The sequence below is a fragment of the Acomys minous genome (assembly GCF_964271855.1).
Source record: "Acomys minous genome assembly, chromosome: 5".
Taxonomy (NCBI): Eukaryota; Metazoa; Chordata; class Mammalia; order Rodentia; family Muridae; genus Acomys; species Acomys minous.
Window position 1 is genome coordinate 28570424 of NC_140494.1, and position 16562 is coordinate 28586985.

Below are 16562 nucleotides of genomic sequence, written 5' to 3' on the forward strand. Positions count from 1 at the left end.
GCATGCCACCACCCCCCCACTTTAGCTCTTCTACCTAAAGCTTTCCTTTTAAAAATTATCATCAGCCAAGACATCTATGAATATGTCCCAGTGCAAAATCATAAATTTATTTAAAATGTTGAGGGTTTGTGTGTGTGTGTGTGTGTGTGTATGTGTGTGTGTGTGTGTGTGTGTGTGTGTGTGTGTGTGTGTGTGTGATTTTTTGGTAGCTCAGCTGTGCTGCTCTTGGGCATCAACTTTATAGATGGTAATATTGGGTTGCTTTGTCCAAAAGTTGGACAAGTCTGCAAGGATCAACCTTTCTTTCCAGTAACAATCTCAATATCCTAAGGTAGTAAGTACACTAGACCTGTCAGTGAGACAGCAAGGTGCAGCCTATTCTTGAGTATATTTTATAAATATGTTAAACCTTTAAAACTGTGTACCAATTTATAGCACTCACACATGCAAGTACACAGAGAGATTGGCGGGGGGGGGGGGGGGGGGGGGGGGGGGGAGACCCTACGAGAACCATGAAAATTCTGTACTAGGATAAAAATCAAATTTTGCGCTCTCCAGTTCTAAATCACACACTAACGGCTTTAACTTCAGGCAAGAGCATAAAACCAAAGCACATTTTGGTTCACTCTATAACAAATCTTTTCAAACAAATTCCTTTGGCTCTAGCAAGATTTATGTACAAAAGCTAAAGGCTTCTGTCCCCAGCCTTAAACAGAGGCATTTGGAACACAGTTACATGGTTTGTTCCAGCTGTTTTAAGCTAAGATCCCATGAGCTTGCCTCCTGGAGGCATCGTAGACTTTACATATTTAAAACTAATAGAATGGGTCAGTCAGAGGACACACTAGAGGCCTGCATCTGATCAGAGTTGGAGGCAGAGAGAGTATGGAGGAATCACAAATACACTAACGGTACAAAATAAGACTCCTTTGAAAAATTCATATTATAGCAATTACTGAGAACACTTGAAGCTGCGCACATGTCGACTGTGCTATCTAAATGCTGAGCATCCAGCCACTTGCCTCACAGTTTTAGGAAGCCAGACACTAGCACCCCTTTGGATGTTTCCTACCCACTTGCTACTGACAAACGCTTTGGAAAGCAGCTTATGCTTAAGGCTCACCAACCAATGTGACTAGAACTGTCTTATACGCTAGTTTCATCCTTTTAACAACAGTAGCCACCATGTCCGGAGTTCTCTGACCTTTTATGCTCTGATAACCTTTTCCTCAAAACTTAATATTATTGTCTGTCTGACTTCATAGCGATCCAAAAACCAAGATGATCACAGTTTTATAGAAATTGTCAGCTTGCTGACACCCATTCTGACTTCCACTTTAGGTAATGAAATTATAGCTATGTTAGAAATAGATGGAAATAAACATGCATCTGTTATTTGGGAGAATGCTTACTTGCTGACCCAGGAATGATGCCAACTCAAATACGTGCTATGCCTTTTGGCAAAAGCTAAACCAGTGTGCATACAGCTGCAGCCACTTTCCTGCATTCAACACAGAAGCATTTTTTATTATTACTACACCAAGGCATGAACTCCCCAGTTGTAGTCCAAAGAGCATTTCTCACTCGCCCCAAGAAATTAACTAAAGCTGCCTAAAATGAATTACGCATAAAGATATGTTGGCAAGTGTGCATTATGAAAAACATAAATGAATGAATAATCTCTGCTTTAAGCGCGCTGCCAGGGTAGCGCCAGGGTTGACTGTAGCTTCTTGAGTCCAGTTACTACTCAAAGCAGACAAATTTCAGGGAGAGAAACACACAGACTACCCCTGTTCTGTAAATGGGGCCATTCAGGAGTGAATTTTCAAATACTCTGTATCAGTTAAAGTGGCCCCTCACCCCCACCCCCACCCCCCACCCCCACCCCCGCATGGGGACAGACAACCATAACAAAGCTATAGCTGAATAAAGCATAGGTCTAGATCCCCGGAGGGAGGGAAGGGCATCTCCCTCCTCGGCAATTTCTTTCAGCCTGAGTTAAATGAGAGAAAGCGCAGTTCGGATTTCCAGAAGCAGGAGTGGCATGTTTTCCAGTGAATTTCTTGTTCTCATTTTACTATTTTAAGAGTGCTGGTCACTCCCAGAGTTTCTGTAAGATGGGATCTGCTTCCCAGGGGCCGATGGTTCTCCGTGGCGGGATGCTTTCCCTAAAACAGTCTCCAAAAACTGTTTTGGTTCGTATTTAGCTCCACTGTATTTATCTACAAAATACCATTTCAATGGAGTCAGGCCAATAAAAGGAACAGCTTACTAGAATTTCAGTTGACTTTGTTAAAGGAAATTATTTTAAATCAATGTGGCTTCTGGACTGCTGCCGTTTCTGACCTCAGAACACATATTCCTTCTAATTTCTGCTGTGAACATTTGTTTATTTAAGTGAAATTCCAGCTCACAAAAGTCGACCATAACGGAGTCTCAACCTTCCTGCCACTATTTCGTCCTTTGTCTAAACAAGGGCAGGCGAATGCAGCCACATTAGCATGCTCTGCCACATCGCCGCCCTACAGTGAAGTCATCTATGTATTTTTGGTAAGATCTTTAACAACTTCCACGCCCGGCCATGAAATAGAACAAGGCTGTTTTGTTTTCAGACAGTAACAATTTCATCTCTGGTTTACTAGATGGCGCTCAAAATATTTTTCCATATGTTTTTCCGCAAAGAGAATCTGACATCAGCGTGGTTTACCTTGACCAGTGAATGCAGGCTCTTTTCACCAAACATGTCCCAGAGGAAGGTCAGGTCCTCCTGGCTATCCACATGTGGCTGCAGCTGGGCGGGCAGAGCCGCCAACAGCTCATACAGACCTATAAAATGAAAATAAAACACAAAGTGTAATCTTAGGGTGATCTCATTAATTTCACTGAAGGTGTGCGTGTAAATGACGGCTGGAACATGTCACTTTTACTGGATTTGTATTCTGGGCCATCTAGCAAAACAGTTCTCTCAAGAAGCAGAGGAAGTGTTTTGATTTTTAAATTCCAAAGAAGTGTGTGTGTGTGTGTGTGTGTGTGTGTGTGTGTGTGTGTGTATGGAAGTTGGGTTTCTTTCTGCTCTTTTTTTTTTTTTTAACCTTTCACACTTGTCAACATTTTGCAGTCAGGCAAGTTTACATAACCAAGGACAGAAAATGTGTGCAATTCCAAAATAAAAAAAGAAAGAAAGTTAGGAAGAAGAGAAGAGAAAGAAGAAAGAAAAGGCATACATTCCTTTCCTTGACTATTATTGCATTCCCCTCTTGTCAGCCAAGGAGCCGAATGAGTCATAAGGAGGAAAACCATCCTTAAGAGAAAATGGATATAGTAGTCTGCAAAAAGGCTCGGTAGTCTGCGAGAAAGTTCTAATAGCATAAGGCTTCAAAACACTTGCATTATCTAAGATGCAAATAAAGTTCCACCACATAGGATCAAATCCACCTCACACAGTGATTGATGCATGTGCTGTCCTACCACTGTGGACTGTGCCTTTGTCAAAAGGACTGTGCAGAATGGAGGGGACATCTAGGGTGTATGAAGCCTATCTGCTTCCCCTCTGGTGGCAGATGCAGGTTGCTGTGGCAACACCTCGAAGAGATGCTAGAGGTAGACAGAAGCACAGTGTTTCACATCTCGGTCACAGGCAGCCAGATTGCTGCAGCAGGCTTGCCCATGACTCTTGAGGGAGGTGACCTGGCAGAACTCAGTATCAACTCTCAGCACATGGTGCATTTTCCAGCAGGATTACATGAGGTAAAAAGGACAAAATTCCTTTTTTTTTTTTTTTTTCCTGTCTGCTGTCTACAAAAACACCAAGACCTCCTGAGGTAGGCAACACAGGAGGCTGTTGTTATTCCAAGTCTGGGTAAGGGCTGCCATTCATCATAGAGACAGCTTTACAAGAGATTTAACAAGCAAAAAACAGAAAATTGGGAACTCTTGATTAGTGTTATCTATGATCTTTCTAACATATCAGTCCTAATTCACAAGCCAATGCAGGAGGTGAATATCTGATTAAATCCAAACATCCCTGGGGCTGTCTTTACCACAACCCCCAAGTCAAAAGAATAGCTGGGCATGGTGGCTCACATCTCTCTGGGTTCTGGGAGCCAGAGAGACAGAAGCAGGTGGATCTCTGTGAGTTCAAGGCCAGCCTGGTCTACAAAGTGAGTCCAGGACAGACAAGGCCACACAGAAGAATCCTGTCTCAGGGAGGAAAAACAAAACAAAACAAAACAAACAAAACAACAACCCTAAATTAGACTATGAAAACCTCCAATTTTATTACTAAGTATTCTTGGTATTTTCCATTAGTTCTTTTTAAAAACTTGGCCCTCTGCCTAACCAGCTCTTCTTTACAATTTAATAAAGACTTTAAAATATGTCACCATGACTGCATCTATAATATGGTACTCACCCGCCCAGCCTCCCTCCCTTCCCTACTCCCACAAAGGGATATATCTCCATACTCAATAACTGCCAGGGACAGAGGTTACTCAGAGAATCACAAAGAAAAATCAGGTTTAAAAGGGTGGAATGTGTTATTGATTTCAGAAGTTGTTAAAAAAAAAATGCTTATACCTTGGCAAATGACTTCAGGTTTAATTAAGGAGAGTAAACCAACTTTGATCTAACTTCCACGGTATAAATGCTAGAAGGTTACATCAGCCAAAACACCAGAAGGCCCTGTTATGTGGTAAGTACACATTCTAGCCTATACGCAGCCCAGTGAAACCTGGCTACCAGTTATTATTATTCCTACCAAGATTCTTATCTAAACCAAGATAGATCCATATTTGACCCCCCCCCCGTGTCTATGTTTAAAGCAATTAGCATAATTCATCTGGGCCTTGCCTCCTCTGTGTTTAAACACAAAGGGTCAGTTGTACACATAAAACTAAGCACGAGCCAGGGATGGTGTGGCACACGCCTTTAATCCCAGCACTCGGGAGGCAGAGATAGGCAGATCGCTGTGAGTTCGAGGCCAGCCTGGTCTACTAAGCGAGTCCAGGACAGCCAAGGCTAACACTGAGAGATCCTGTCTCGAAAAAAACAAACAAACAAACAAACTAACTAACTAACTAACTAACTAAACATGTACAAACACAAAGGTCCGCATAAAACCAGTGAATCTGAACAAGGTCACGGGCAACTGGGAACACGGGAGACTGATTCACACTGCTATAGCAGATGCCACTCACTGGATCCATTATGAACAACACGAGTTCACTTGGGCCCCAGGTCTGGAGGGTAGGAAGTCCAACACGGAGGCGAGGCACTTCATGTGAGTATCTGCACTACATCATCCCATGGTAAAAAGCAGAAAAGTGAGAGAGAGCAAGTGAGGAAGGCCTGATAGAATGTTCATTTGTAACAAGCTCACTCCTGCACTAGCAACATTAACTCGTTCATGAGAGAAGAATCCTACTGGACAGACTTCCTAAGAAAGGCCTCACTTCCCTCATAACCCGTCCCCCCCACCCCCCGCCGGAACTAAGCTCCTGGCATGGACTTTGGGGAACACATTCAAATCACAGCAAGTTGTATCAGTGACAATTTCCTGGTTGCCGTATTCTGCTGTGGTCAGTACAAGATGTTAACACTGGAAGGAAATGGGTGACACACAGGTCCGTATCATTTCTTACAACAACACACAGGAATCTATAGTGATCTCAAAATAAAAGTGGCGACACAAAAATATTAAGGTCAAATGGTTGTCTTAAAATGTCAATGGAATCATGGGGCTCTAAGCCCAACATACTTGGTATAAAATAACATTCTTTCCTTGATGCACCTTCCTCTAGATCAAAACACCACTGCATTCCAAGGTTCAGAGTCGGAACACTTTGGCAGGCATCCCAAGTGGATGCAACAGCACACTCCTTTACACATGGAAAGTGTTACCCTACACAAGGATTGCTTATATTTTGTGAAGCATGCCATTTGATACTTCAGGTTTTAAAAAATAATTTTCCTGCTAGCAAAGGGTCATAAATCTGAGTTTTCTGGTCTTTCTAGCATTACACAATCGTTACTGATATGCTCCCACCACAGTCTGGCACTCCAGTGACAACCACAATTCCTCCCCTTCAGCTACCTGATCTGGAAGCCACAACCAATGCTAGAAGAGACAGGCTAGTGTCAAGCATAAATTAAAGGCATGGTGAGAGAGCCAAGAAGCAAAGGCGTGCAGTCTCAGAGAAGGCAACACAGGCTCTCGATATCCCCAGGCTGTGAGCAAAGTGGAGTCTCGGTTCCGACACGGGCCTGAAAACACACCTACCTTCGAGTCCCAACAGTGAAGAATGCCTTTGAAGTCTAACCGAATGTTTTCAGAACTAGAAATTTAGAGGGCACATCTTTAACTTTTTCTTTTTTAACCTATTCTTGGTCTCAGAGCAAAGCATAAGGGAAAGGTGGGTCAATTCTGCCAAGAAGGAAGAAGAAATAGGGACAGAAGGAACACCTGAGCTACGTGTTTATGACTTGAGTCCCTTCGTCCTCCCAAAAGCGCATGTTGGAAATTCACCAATAGTAGTTAAGTTGGGAGGTAAAAATTAGGGTGACTGGGCCATGAAGACACTGCCTGAAGGAATTAACACTATCATCATCTAAGTCAGTTCCTTCCATGGTAGGTGCAAATTCATTATAAAAAGCAAATTCAGCCTCTGCTTTGCCAGTCTCTTCTCTCCCCCTTCCCCTCCCTTCCATCACCTAATGACACAGGAAGGCCTGCCCCGGGCTGTGCTATTACTGCCTCATCAGTGCTCAGGTAGTTCTTCAGAACCATGAGATGGTAAGTGTCTTTTCCCTATGAATTAGTCAGTCCCCAGAGCATGTGCGAAACCACAAACAGTATCAAATGTGCGCACTACTGCATTGTTTCCTATGTCTACCTTTGCGGCTTAGGTGATGAGTCAATAAAACAGAGGTTACATGACAAACAAAAACACCATGACGCTGTGACTAGAAGGGGCAGGTGGCACACACAGCGTAGACAATTCACACTCCAGGTGGGCTGCTGCCACATTCCATTGCCCGCTGAAGAAGGTGCACAACGTAAAACCTACGAATTGTTTATTTCTGGAATTTTCCATTTAATATTCACAGACCACAGTTGATGGTAGATAATGGAAACTACAGAAAGCAACGTCCTTGGAAACTACTATGTTCTCTTTGACAGCACAAAACGGACCAAGTCTTTTTAAAGCAAATTCCTAAGAATCGATGTTTTATGAAGTCTTATGTTGGTATCGCTTCACTAGCTAACTGAACTGAGAAAACCTCCCCCCTCCCCTCTCTCTCTGCTCCCTGCATTGTTATGATTGCTGATGACATACAAGAGAGATTGAGGACAGACAGATAGGCGGACATGCGAAGCATGAAACAGCCATAAACATAAGAATCTCCTGTTTCCCCCAGACAATATATATCTAAACTATGTCTTCTAAGTACATAATTAAACTGGAAATATATGTAATTATTAATTTGTCATTGTAGCTAATAAGTTAAACATCAAATTCATTTCTTATACAAATAAAATACCTAAAGGTATATTAATGTGGATGTCCTACTCTCACCACCTTCATACGTTTTGTGGAACCATTTTATTTAAAGGTTGCACGATGACCTCCACTTTTAGAATTAGAACTTGTCACTCTTACCTCTGGGTACACTGTGTAAGATCTGGCTCTTCCCCGTTGCCTGTGTGGCACTGCCACTGCACACGGTGTTCTGCTTCTCACTTGGGTACACATTTTATTATCTTTACAATGGAACCATTTGGCTATCTTTTAAGTATCTAGCATTTGCAAACATGGCATTCTCCTCTAAGAACTGGGAAACTAGAAATAACCGGCAGCAGCAGACAATGGACACCTCACATGTGTGCAGGCACACAGACCCCAGAAAGCCATCCCAGGCACGTCTATAAGGCTCACTAGTAATCTCTTTGTGGGCGTGTTGCTAAAACTCAAAGTGGGTAAGTGCCACTGGAGACTCCCACGTGGGCTGTTAAGAAGCCCATGATAGAAGCAAAACTCTGCAAATGAAAACCACAGATCAAGGGCAACCTCCTGCTGCTGCAGTGTCCTGCCAGCGCCCTCTACTGACAAAACGTATCATTGACAGTGGCAAAGGAAAGTCCTTCAACTTGCTTAGAGCAGGCCAGGCTATCTGCAGCCCAGGCTGAAAAGGTAACCTGGATAAATCTACAGAGTGAGTCTCTTCTTTGGGGGAGGGGCTGCCTTTCCCCTTTTTTCCGAGGTGGGGGTGGCTTTCTGCTGCTTCACACTGGGATACAATTAAAGTTACTGACAAGTGAAGATTGAGGCTTTACTCACAGCCTTAAAGCAGAAATGTTATTAAATCAAAGGCTTGCATTTAAAATGTTCGCCTATTTTTATCACATTTGCTTTTCATACATGAGAAGGGAGAGAGAGGAGGGGGAAAAGGGTGGAAAGAGAAGAGGAAGAGGAGAGGAGCAAGGGGAAGGGAGGGGAGGGGAAGGGAGCAGAGAGGAAGAATGCTAGCTCATGCCACTGTGCAAATGTGGGCCCTGGGACTGGATTCAGGTCATCAATTAGTTATTTCAAGGGTGATTGATCAGGGACTGGGGAAGGCAGAAACATTGACCTAACTCATAAAAATCGTAATTATAGCCAGGCATGGTGGCACACACCTTTAATCCCAGGACTCTTGAGGCATAGGCAGGCAGACTGCTGTGAGTTCAAGGCCATCCTGATCTACAAAAAAACTCCAGGACAGCCAAGGCTACACACAGAGAAACCCTGTCTCAAAAAAAAAAAAAAAAATCATGATTATAATGAACATCTGGTCCACATGAGATTGTAACATGTTCACACAGTTTCATCACCTTAGTTAATAAGATCTTTTAACTTTTTTTTTAATTTTTATTTTTAATTTATTCACTTTACATCCTGATTGTAGCCCCTGCCCTCATCTCCTCCCAGCCGCACCCTCTTTCCTTCATCCCCCTCCCCCCTCCCCTAATCCTCAAAAAGGGGAAGCCTTCCTCCCCTACCACCTGACAACAGCCTATCAAGTCTCATCTGGACTGTCTGCATCCTCTTCCTCTATGGCCTGGCAAGGCCGCCCCTTGAGGGAGAAGTGATTAATGAGCCGGCAACAGAGTCCATAACAGAGGCAGCCCTTACTCTCCATATTATAAGGACTCATGGAGACTAAGCTGCCTGTCAACTATATCTGAGCAGAGTGTCTAGGCCCTCTCCATGCATGGTCCTTGGTTGGTGCATCCGTCTCTGCAGCCCCTCCCTGGGCCCACATCTGTGGTCTTCTTGTGGAGCTCCTGTCTCCTCCAGGTTCTTCTATCCCCAGCTCTTCCATAAGACTTTCTGCGCTCCACCACCATGTTTGCTGTGAGTTTCAGCATCTGCTTTGATCCCCTGCTGGCTGGAGTCTTGCAGAGGACATCTATGGTAGGCTCCATCCTGTTCCTTCTCTTCAACCACTTCTGGTGTCTGTTTCATTTGTCCTTCATGAGAACTAAGCATCCTCCCTAGGGTCTCCTTGTTATTTAGCTTCTTTATTTAGGTCTGTGTATTGCGGTAGGGTTATCCTGTATTATATGGGTAATATCCGCTTATAAATGTGTATATACTATGTATGTCTTTCTGGGTCTGGGTTACCTCACTCAAGGTGATCATTTCTAGTTCCATCCATTTGCCTGCAAATTTCAAGATTTTCTTGTTTTTAATAGCTGAGTAGTATTCCATTGTGTAAATGTACCACAGTTTCTTTATCTATTCTTCAGTTGAGGGACATCTAGGTTGTTTCCAGATTCTGGCTATTACAAATAAAACTACTGTGAACATAGAAGCAAATGTCCTTGCTATATGGTGGAGCATCTTTCGGGTATATGCCTAGGAGTGGTATAGGTGGGTCTTCAGGTAGCACTATTCCTCATTTTCTGAGAAAGCACCAGATTGATTTCCATAGTGGTTGTACAAGTTTGCACTCCCAGCAGCAGTGGGGGAGTGTCCTCTTCTCTCCATGTCCTCGCCCACATGTGCTGTCACTTGGGGTTCTTTTTGGTTTGGTTTGGTTTTAGGTTTTGTTTTTGGTTGTTTTTGTTTGTTTGTTTTCAAGACAGGGTTTCTCTGTGTAGCCTTGACTTCCTGGACTCACTTTGTAGACCAGGCTGGCCTCAAACTCACAATGATCCACCTGCCTCTGCCTCCCGAGTGCTGGGATTAAAGGTGTGCACCACCATGCCCAGCGTCACTTGAGTTTTTGATCTTAGCCATTTTGACAGGTGTAAGATGGAAACTCAGATGACTAGGGATGTTGAAAATTTCTTTAACCATTTCTTGGCCATTCAGTATTCCTTTGTTAAGAATTCTCTGTTTAGTTCTGTACCTCATTTTGTTGTTGTTGTTGTTTTGGATTTTTTGAGACAGGGTTTCTCTGTGTAGCCCAGGCTGTCCTGGACTCACTTTGTAGACCAGGCTGGCCCCTAACACAGAGATCTACCTGCCTCTGCCTCCTGAGTGCTAGGATTAAAGGCTTGTGCCACCATGTGTGGCCTACACCCCATTTTTAAATTGGATTATTTGGTTTGGTGTTGTTTAATTTCTTGAATTCTTTATATATTTTGGACATTAGCCTTCTGTCAGATGTAGGATTGGTTAAGATCTTTTCCCAGTGTGTAGCATGTCGTTTTGTTCTGTTGACAGTGTCCTTTGCTTTACAGAAGCTTCTCAGTTTCATGAGGTCCCATTTATTAATTGTTGATCTTAGAGCCTGAGATGTTGGTTTTCTGTTCAGGAAGTTGTCTTCTGTGCCAATGAGTTCAAGGCTCTTCCCCACTTTTTTCTTTAACAGATTTAGTGTGTCTGGTTTTATGTTGAGGTCTTTTATCCACTTGGACTTCAGTTTTGTGCGGGGTAATAAATATGGATCTATTTGCATTTTTCTACATGTAGACATCCAGTTAGACCAGCAGCATTTGTTGAAGATGCTATCTTTTTTTCTACTGTATGGTTTTGGCTTCTTTGTCAAAAATCAAATGTTCATAGGTGTGTGGGTTTATTTCTGAGTCTTCGATTCAATTTCATTGATCAGTCTGTTTCTATGCCGGTACCAGCCATTGTTATTACCGTTGTTCTATAGTACAGTTTGAGATCAGGGATGGAGAGTCCTCTGCAAGATCTTCAATTGTACAGATTGTTTCAGCTATTCTGGGCTTTTTGTTTTTCCATGTGAAGTTCAGAATTGATCTATCAAGGTCTGTAAAGAATTATGTTGGCATTTTGATGCGAATTGCATTGAGTCTGTAAATTGCTTTGGGTAAGATGTTCATTTTACTATATTGATTCTCCCAATCCATGAGCATGGGAGATCTTTCCATCTTCTGGTATCTTCTTCAATTGCATTCTTCAGAGACTTGAAGAAGTTGTTTTCATATAAGGCTTTCACTTGCTTGGTTAGAATTACACCCACATATGTTATGGGTTTTTTGTGGCTATTGTTAAGGGTGTTGTTTCTCTAATTTCTTTCTCAGCTTGTCTTTTGTATACAGGAGGGCTACTGATTTTTTTTTTTAGTTGATTTTCTATCCAGGCACTTTGCTGAAGGTATTTATCAGCTGTAGGAATTCCTTGATAGAATTTTTGGGGTCACTTATATATACTATAATATCATCCACAAATAGTGATACTTTGACTTATTCCTTCCTAATTTGTATCACTTTGATATCCCTTAGTTGTCTTATTGCTCTAGCTAGGACTTCAAGTACTGTATTGAAAAGATATGAGCAGAGTCTCTGATTTCAGTGGAATTGACTTAAGTTTTTCTCCACTTAGTTTGATGTTGGCTATTGGCTTGTTCTATGTTGCCTTTACTATGCTTAGGTATGTGCCTTGTATTCCCGATGTCTCCAATCTCTTAACATTTTAAGTTAATCAACCCCTAAACTATATCATAGTACTTTTTAAAACAAGGAAAAGATATGGTGGCAGTATATAGGCCAAGCTGTCGCATCTCCACCTTCAGAGTGCTCTGGCTACAAATGTGCAGCCCCCATAGACCTAGGGAAAGCATCAAAGTGGCTGGAGACTGGCATGGCAGAAGCAGAGGCAGTGAGAGGACCAGCACCAGAGAGGATGCAGGATGGAGGGAGGGGACATCCAAGGGCTTAATGGTGCCACTGAGGACAGTGGGGCTGCTCAGGGTTAGACACACTGAAACAGGCACTGAACAACAGGTGGACACACAGTGGGCACAGACATTAGGAGTGTAACAGCAGAATAAGCTAAAGATCCAAAGCCACAGTCCTGAGGAACATCCCCAAAGGTGAGGCTGAAGGCACAAAAGATGCTCACCTCCCCCAAGGCTGCAAGATGCGAAAGGAGGAACCCACAAGCACTCAGAGATCAAGACCAATGGTTGAAATCAGAAAAGCAAAACTAGGAAGAATCAATAATCTACCTTATAAACACATGGGCAAGAAGGCCTGAAAGCTGGCCTCTGAACTTTACTCTGACAGAGTAGACTGGGGAAAGAAGGCTAAAATCAGGAAAAAAAAAATATGTCAGAGATAATGTATACAAGCAGCCCTTAGAAGTCTGAACACAAAAGAAAATTGTTATTTCTAAGTGGATATGGATAATTAAAAAAAAAGATAAATAGAAGTGAGGCCTAGTAACACAGACCTATAATCTTAGCTACTCAAGAGGATCATCATAACTTCAGGACTGGCCTGCGCTAGAGTGAATTCCAGGCCAGCCTGAGCATCCAAGTGAGACTCATCTTTAAAAGAAAAAGAAAAAAAAAGAAAGGAGGGAGGGTGGGGTGCAGCATGGTGGGAGAGCATTTGTCTAGAAGGTGTGAAGCCCAAATGGTCTCCAAGTACTGGCAGGAGAAAGCTGCCATAGCTTCACACTCCAGTGGGTGTGAGGCACTGGGTGCACACACCACACAGAGAGGGGAGGTAGGGTCGTCTGTAGCTGTCTGTGCCCCCCATGGGTGACAGCACATAAGGAGCATATTCGGAGACACCATGGTCGTTGCTTTGTGCCAATATTTTCATCACGGTCATCTGTTGAAAGGAAGGCCAGCAGAGATTGGCTGTGGTTTTAAATGGTTGGACAGTGTGGTCCAGAAGAAAGAACAGACCCAAAAGGTATAAACTTTTATAGAGTTATATCACGTTATGTTATGTTTATTATTGGCAAGATGGTCACGCCAAGCTTGCAGTCCATTTGATGGAGAATTCACCTCTACTGCCTGTCCCCTACAGTCCTAAGTGAACAGAGGGCCACCTGCAGGACAGAGGGCCACATGCAGGAAGAGAAACAGGGAGCTGAGGCAACTACTTTCAATTCTACTGTGTCTATTTCCGTGTATATTTGCTAGATTTTTTTCAAGACAGATATTTTAATTTTAAAGCTAAAATTCTGAGTAGTGGTCCAACATAGTTTCTCTCCAGTGCAGAGATCAAAGCCTGCCCAGGGGTCGTTTCCGGCACAGAGGGCAGCATTTGCTGTACTAGCTGACACCAGTGTCCTACTAGCTGTCACAGTCCCTCCTTCCAGCTCAAGATTACCAAAAGACAGCGCAACCTGGCGACATGCCTATGCCTACGCTCCACTCCTAGGTGACACGTTTACACCAATGTGCCATTTCTGAGTGCAGCATGACATAGTGCAGAGATTTTAGGCATCTGGCTAGCTTCCCGTTTCCCTCACATTACAAAATCCCTCGAGAGCAGCGGTTCTCAACCTTTCTAATGCTGCAACCCTTTAATACAGTTCTTCACGTTGCGGTGATTCCCCACATCCCCCCAACCATAAAATTATTTCGTCGCTACTTCATAACTATAATTTTGCTACTGTTATGAATTGTAGAGTAAATATTTTTGGAGATAGAGGTTTGCCAAAGGGGTCGTGACCCACAGGTTGAGAACCACTGCTCTAGATTCTGTCCTGTCATCATTCTAAATAATGATGTTGGCTGTATTTCCGGCACCGTGAAGAGGCTGGGAAACGTGGAAAGGGAAAAGAACAAAGCTGTCCCCACAGCAGCGTAAGAACTAGACACTGCAACAACCGCTGTGACTGTGACAGGCAGTAAGGAGAGGCCTGTGGCAGGAACACAGACCGGTGTGATCTGAATCATTTCAGGAATGGCTTCCCTAAGGACAAGGTCACTGTGTGACACCACCGGGAAGTACAGGCATCACCTGCAGGGTGCTGACGCAGGGAGAAGAACAAGAACTGCATTTCAGAGGCTGTAGTAGGGCAGCGTGCCTGCACGCAGACGCCATGTGGCATGAACAAAATACTAACTCTGCAATTGGGTCATCTAGACAAGACCTTTGAGCATCGGCTTTCCACCCTTGCAACCCCAGCTCCAGGGGATCCAGCATCCTCTTCTGAACTCTATGGGAACCGGCATTCGTAACTATAAAAGCAAACATAGACAGACAGACAGACAGACAGACACACACACACACACACACACACACACACACACATACACACACACACACTATAAAATAAAACTTAAAAAAACAGGCCATCGTTACTGTGCATTTGGTAAAAAATGAAGTGGAGATGAGAAAGAAGGATCAGATGACACCCTGAGTCAAGTTACAGTCACACAGTGAAGATCAGGAGGAAGGGAAGTGACAATGCTGTCTTCAAACAGCTTAACTTCAACATAGAGATGGCATGATAGTTCATGTTTTCAGCCAGATGTGGAGGGAGTTAGCAAGGCACACACCTAGCTGCCTCTTGGGAGGGCCTTTCCAAACAGAGGGCAGAAAAGGACAAAGGCATGCCCAGCATGCCATAGGCAGAGGCCTCAAAAGAAACAAGAGAGAAAAGGAGAGAACTGGCTGGTGCAGGCTGGCTGGCTGTATTCCTCCCTCCCTGCCCCCTCCCCCCTCACTCCCTCCCTGCCCCCTCCCCCCCAGAGCACTGATGACTGGTGACCTCTCTACCTCTCCACCAGAAGGACAGAAAAACCTTAAGCAGAACAAGTAATTAATTATTCCTTTTTAACTGCTTCCTCGGATATCTGTAATGGTTACAAAAAAAAAAAAAGTGACTAACACAAATATGCAACAAGTCATTTGCAAAGGACATCCATAAACTTTGGTAATGTTACCGTGAAGGACTGAAATGGACTAGACACATCAGCACATGCAAACTGCAAGTAAATACATTATTGTGCATTCTATATCAAAATCCAAGCCAAGACCCCAGAGAACCAACTGTTTGTCTCTAACACTAAACACAAAATGATTATGGACCCATATTACACAATTCTTGTAAAAATTATCCTTATAAGTATTTATAAATTCCATTTCCCTCCAGAGTGCCAGTGCTGGACACCATCCACTGGGGCTGCCCCACCTCAGCATTCCAGTGTTGGCTTTCTGAAATAATTGCTCAGAACAAGACCAACAGACCAATGTCTGTTCAAATGATTGAGTCCTCCCGGATCTACACACTGACTTCTCCAGTGACAGCAGAAAGCAGCTCATTGGACCAGGATCATCGTTTCATACGCGTAAACAGTGCTATCCTCACTCTTTAGGGCAAACTGATACTTAGAAGATCCAGGCTATCTTCAGAAATGGTGAAAAGAGCGATGTAACCATCTCAAGGAGAATTATTTTAATAGATCTCATTTGGGGACTTTTAGTGTCATTTTTCTAAAAGCTCTTAATTAACATTCATAAGAAAACAGTAAAGGATTCCCACTAACAGTTGCCTATTTACTGTTTCAAAGTTTTGATTGTTTTCATCTTCCATTTCAAATGCTGTATTTTAGGGAAGACCTTAGGATTTGAACCATCACAAGACTATCTTTCATATAAAGATACAACATACTCCAAGAGCATCACCCTGGAACTTACACAAGAGGCTACACTAGAGGACTGGTTCAGTCCTGTAGTCCTTGTGGCTGGTCCCTAGAGGCTACTTTTTTATTATTATTAATTTATTCAGATTTACAACTCAATTGTTATCCCATCACTTAGATCCTCCCGTTCTAACCCCCCTCCCTCCCGCTTTCACCCTATTCCCCTCCCCTAGGTCGATGACTGAGAGGGACCTCCTCCCCCACTATATGGTCATAGGCTATCAAGTCTCATCTCGGTAGCCTGTTTATTCTTTCTCTGAGTGCCACCAGGCCTCCCCACCAGGAGGAAGTAGTCAAATATGGGGCACCAGAGTTCATGTCAGAGTCCGTCCCTGCTCTCTCCATAACTGTGGAGAAATGTCCTGTCTATTGGCTAGATCAGAGTAGGGGTTCGATGTTTACTACTTGTATTGTCCTTGATTAGTGCAATAGTTTGAGCAGACCCCCCTGGGCCCCAATCTACCCGTCACGATGTTCTTCTTGTAGGTTTCAGGACCTTCTGGGTCCTTCTATTTCCCCATCTCCTGTATTTGTCTTACCTAGAGTCCTAGAGGGATGTCCTCACATCTATCCTAATCTCCTGTTAAGTGAAGACTTTCATGGGACATGCCTTTTGGGCTAGTGCCCAATTACTTAAATGCTGAGTGTCCCCGGCACTG

The 16562-nt window shown here is 43.4% G+C and overlaps 1 protein-coding gene across 5 annotated transcripts in view; it reads right to left on the minus strand.

The window, feature by feature from the left end:
- The window catches only part of MPP7 (MAGUK p55 scaffold protein 7), a 194563-nt gene that overhangs the window by 99072 nt on the left and 78929 nt on the right, over positions 1-16562 (minus strand). For all 5 annotated transcript variants that reach the window (XM_084781083.1, XM_084781081.1, XM_084781080.1 and 2 more), the window contains one exon: positions 2708-2826. In XM_084781083.1, coding sequence (XP_084637209.1) covers positions 2708-2826 — 119 coding nt within the window. The remainder of the gene's footprint in view (positions 1-2707; positions 2827-16562) is intronic.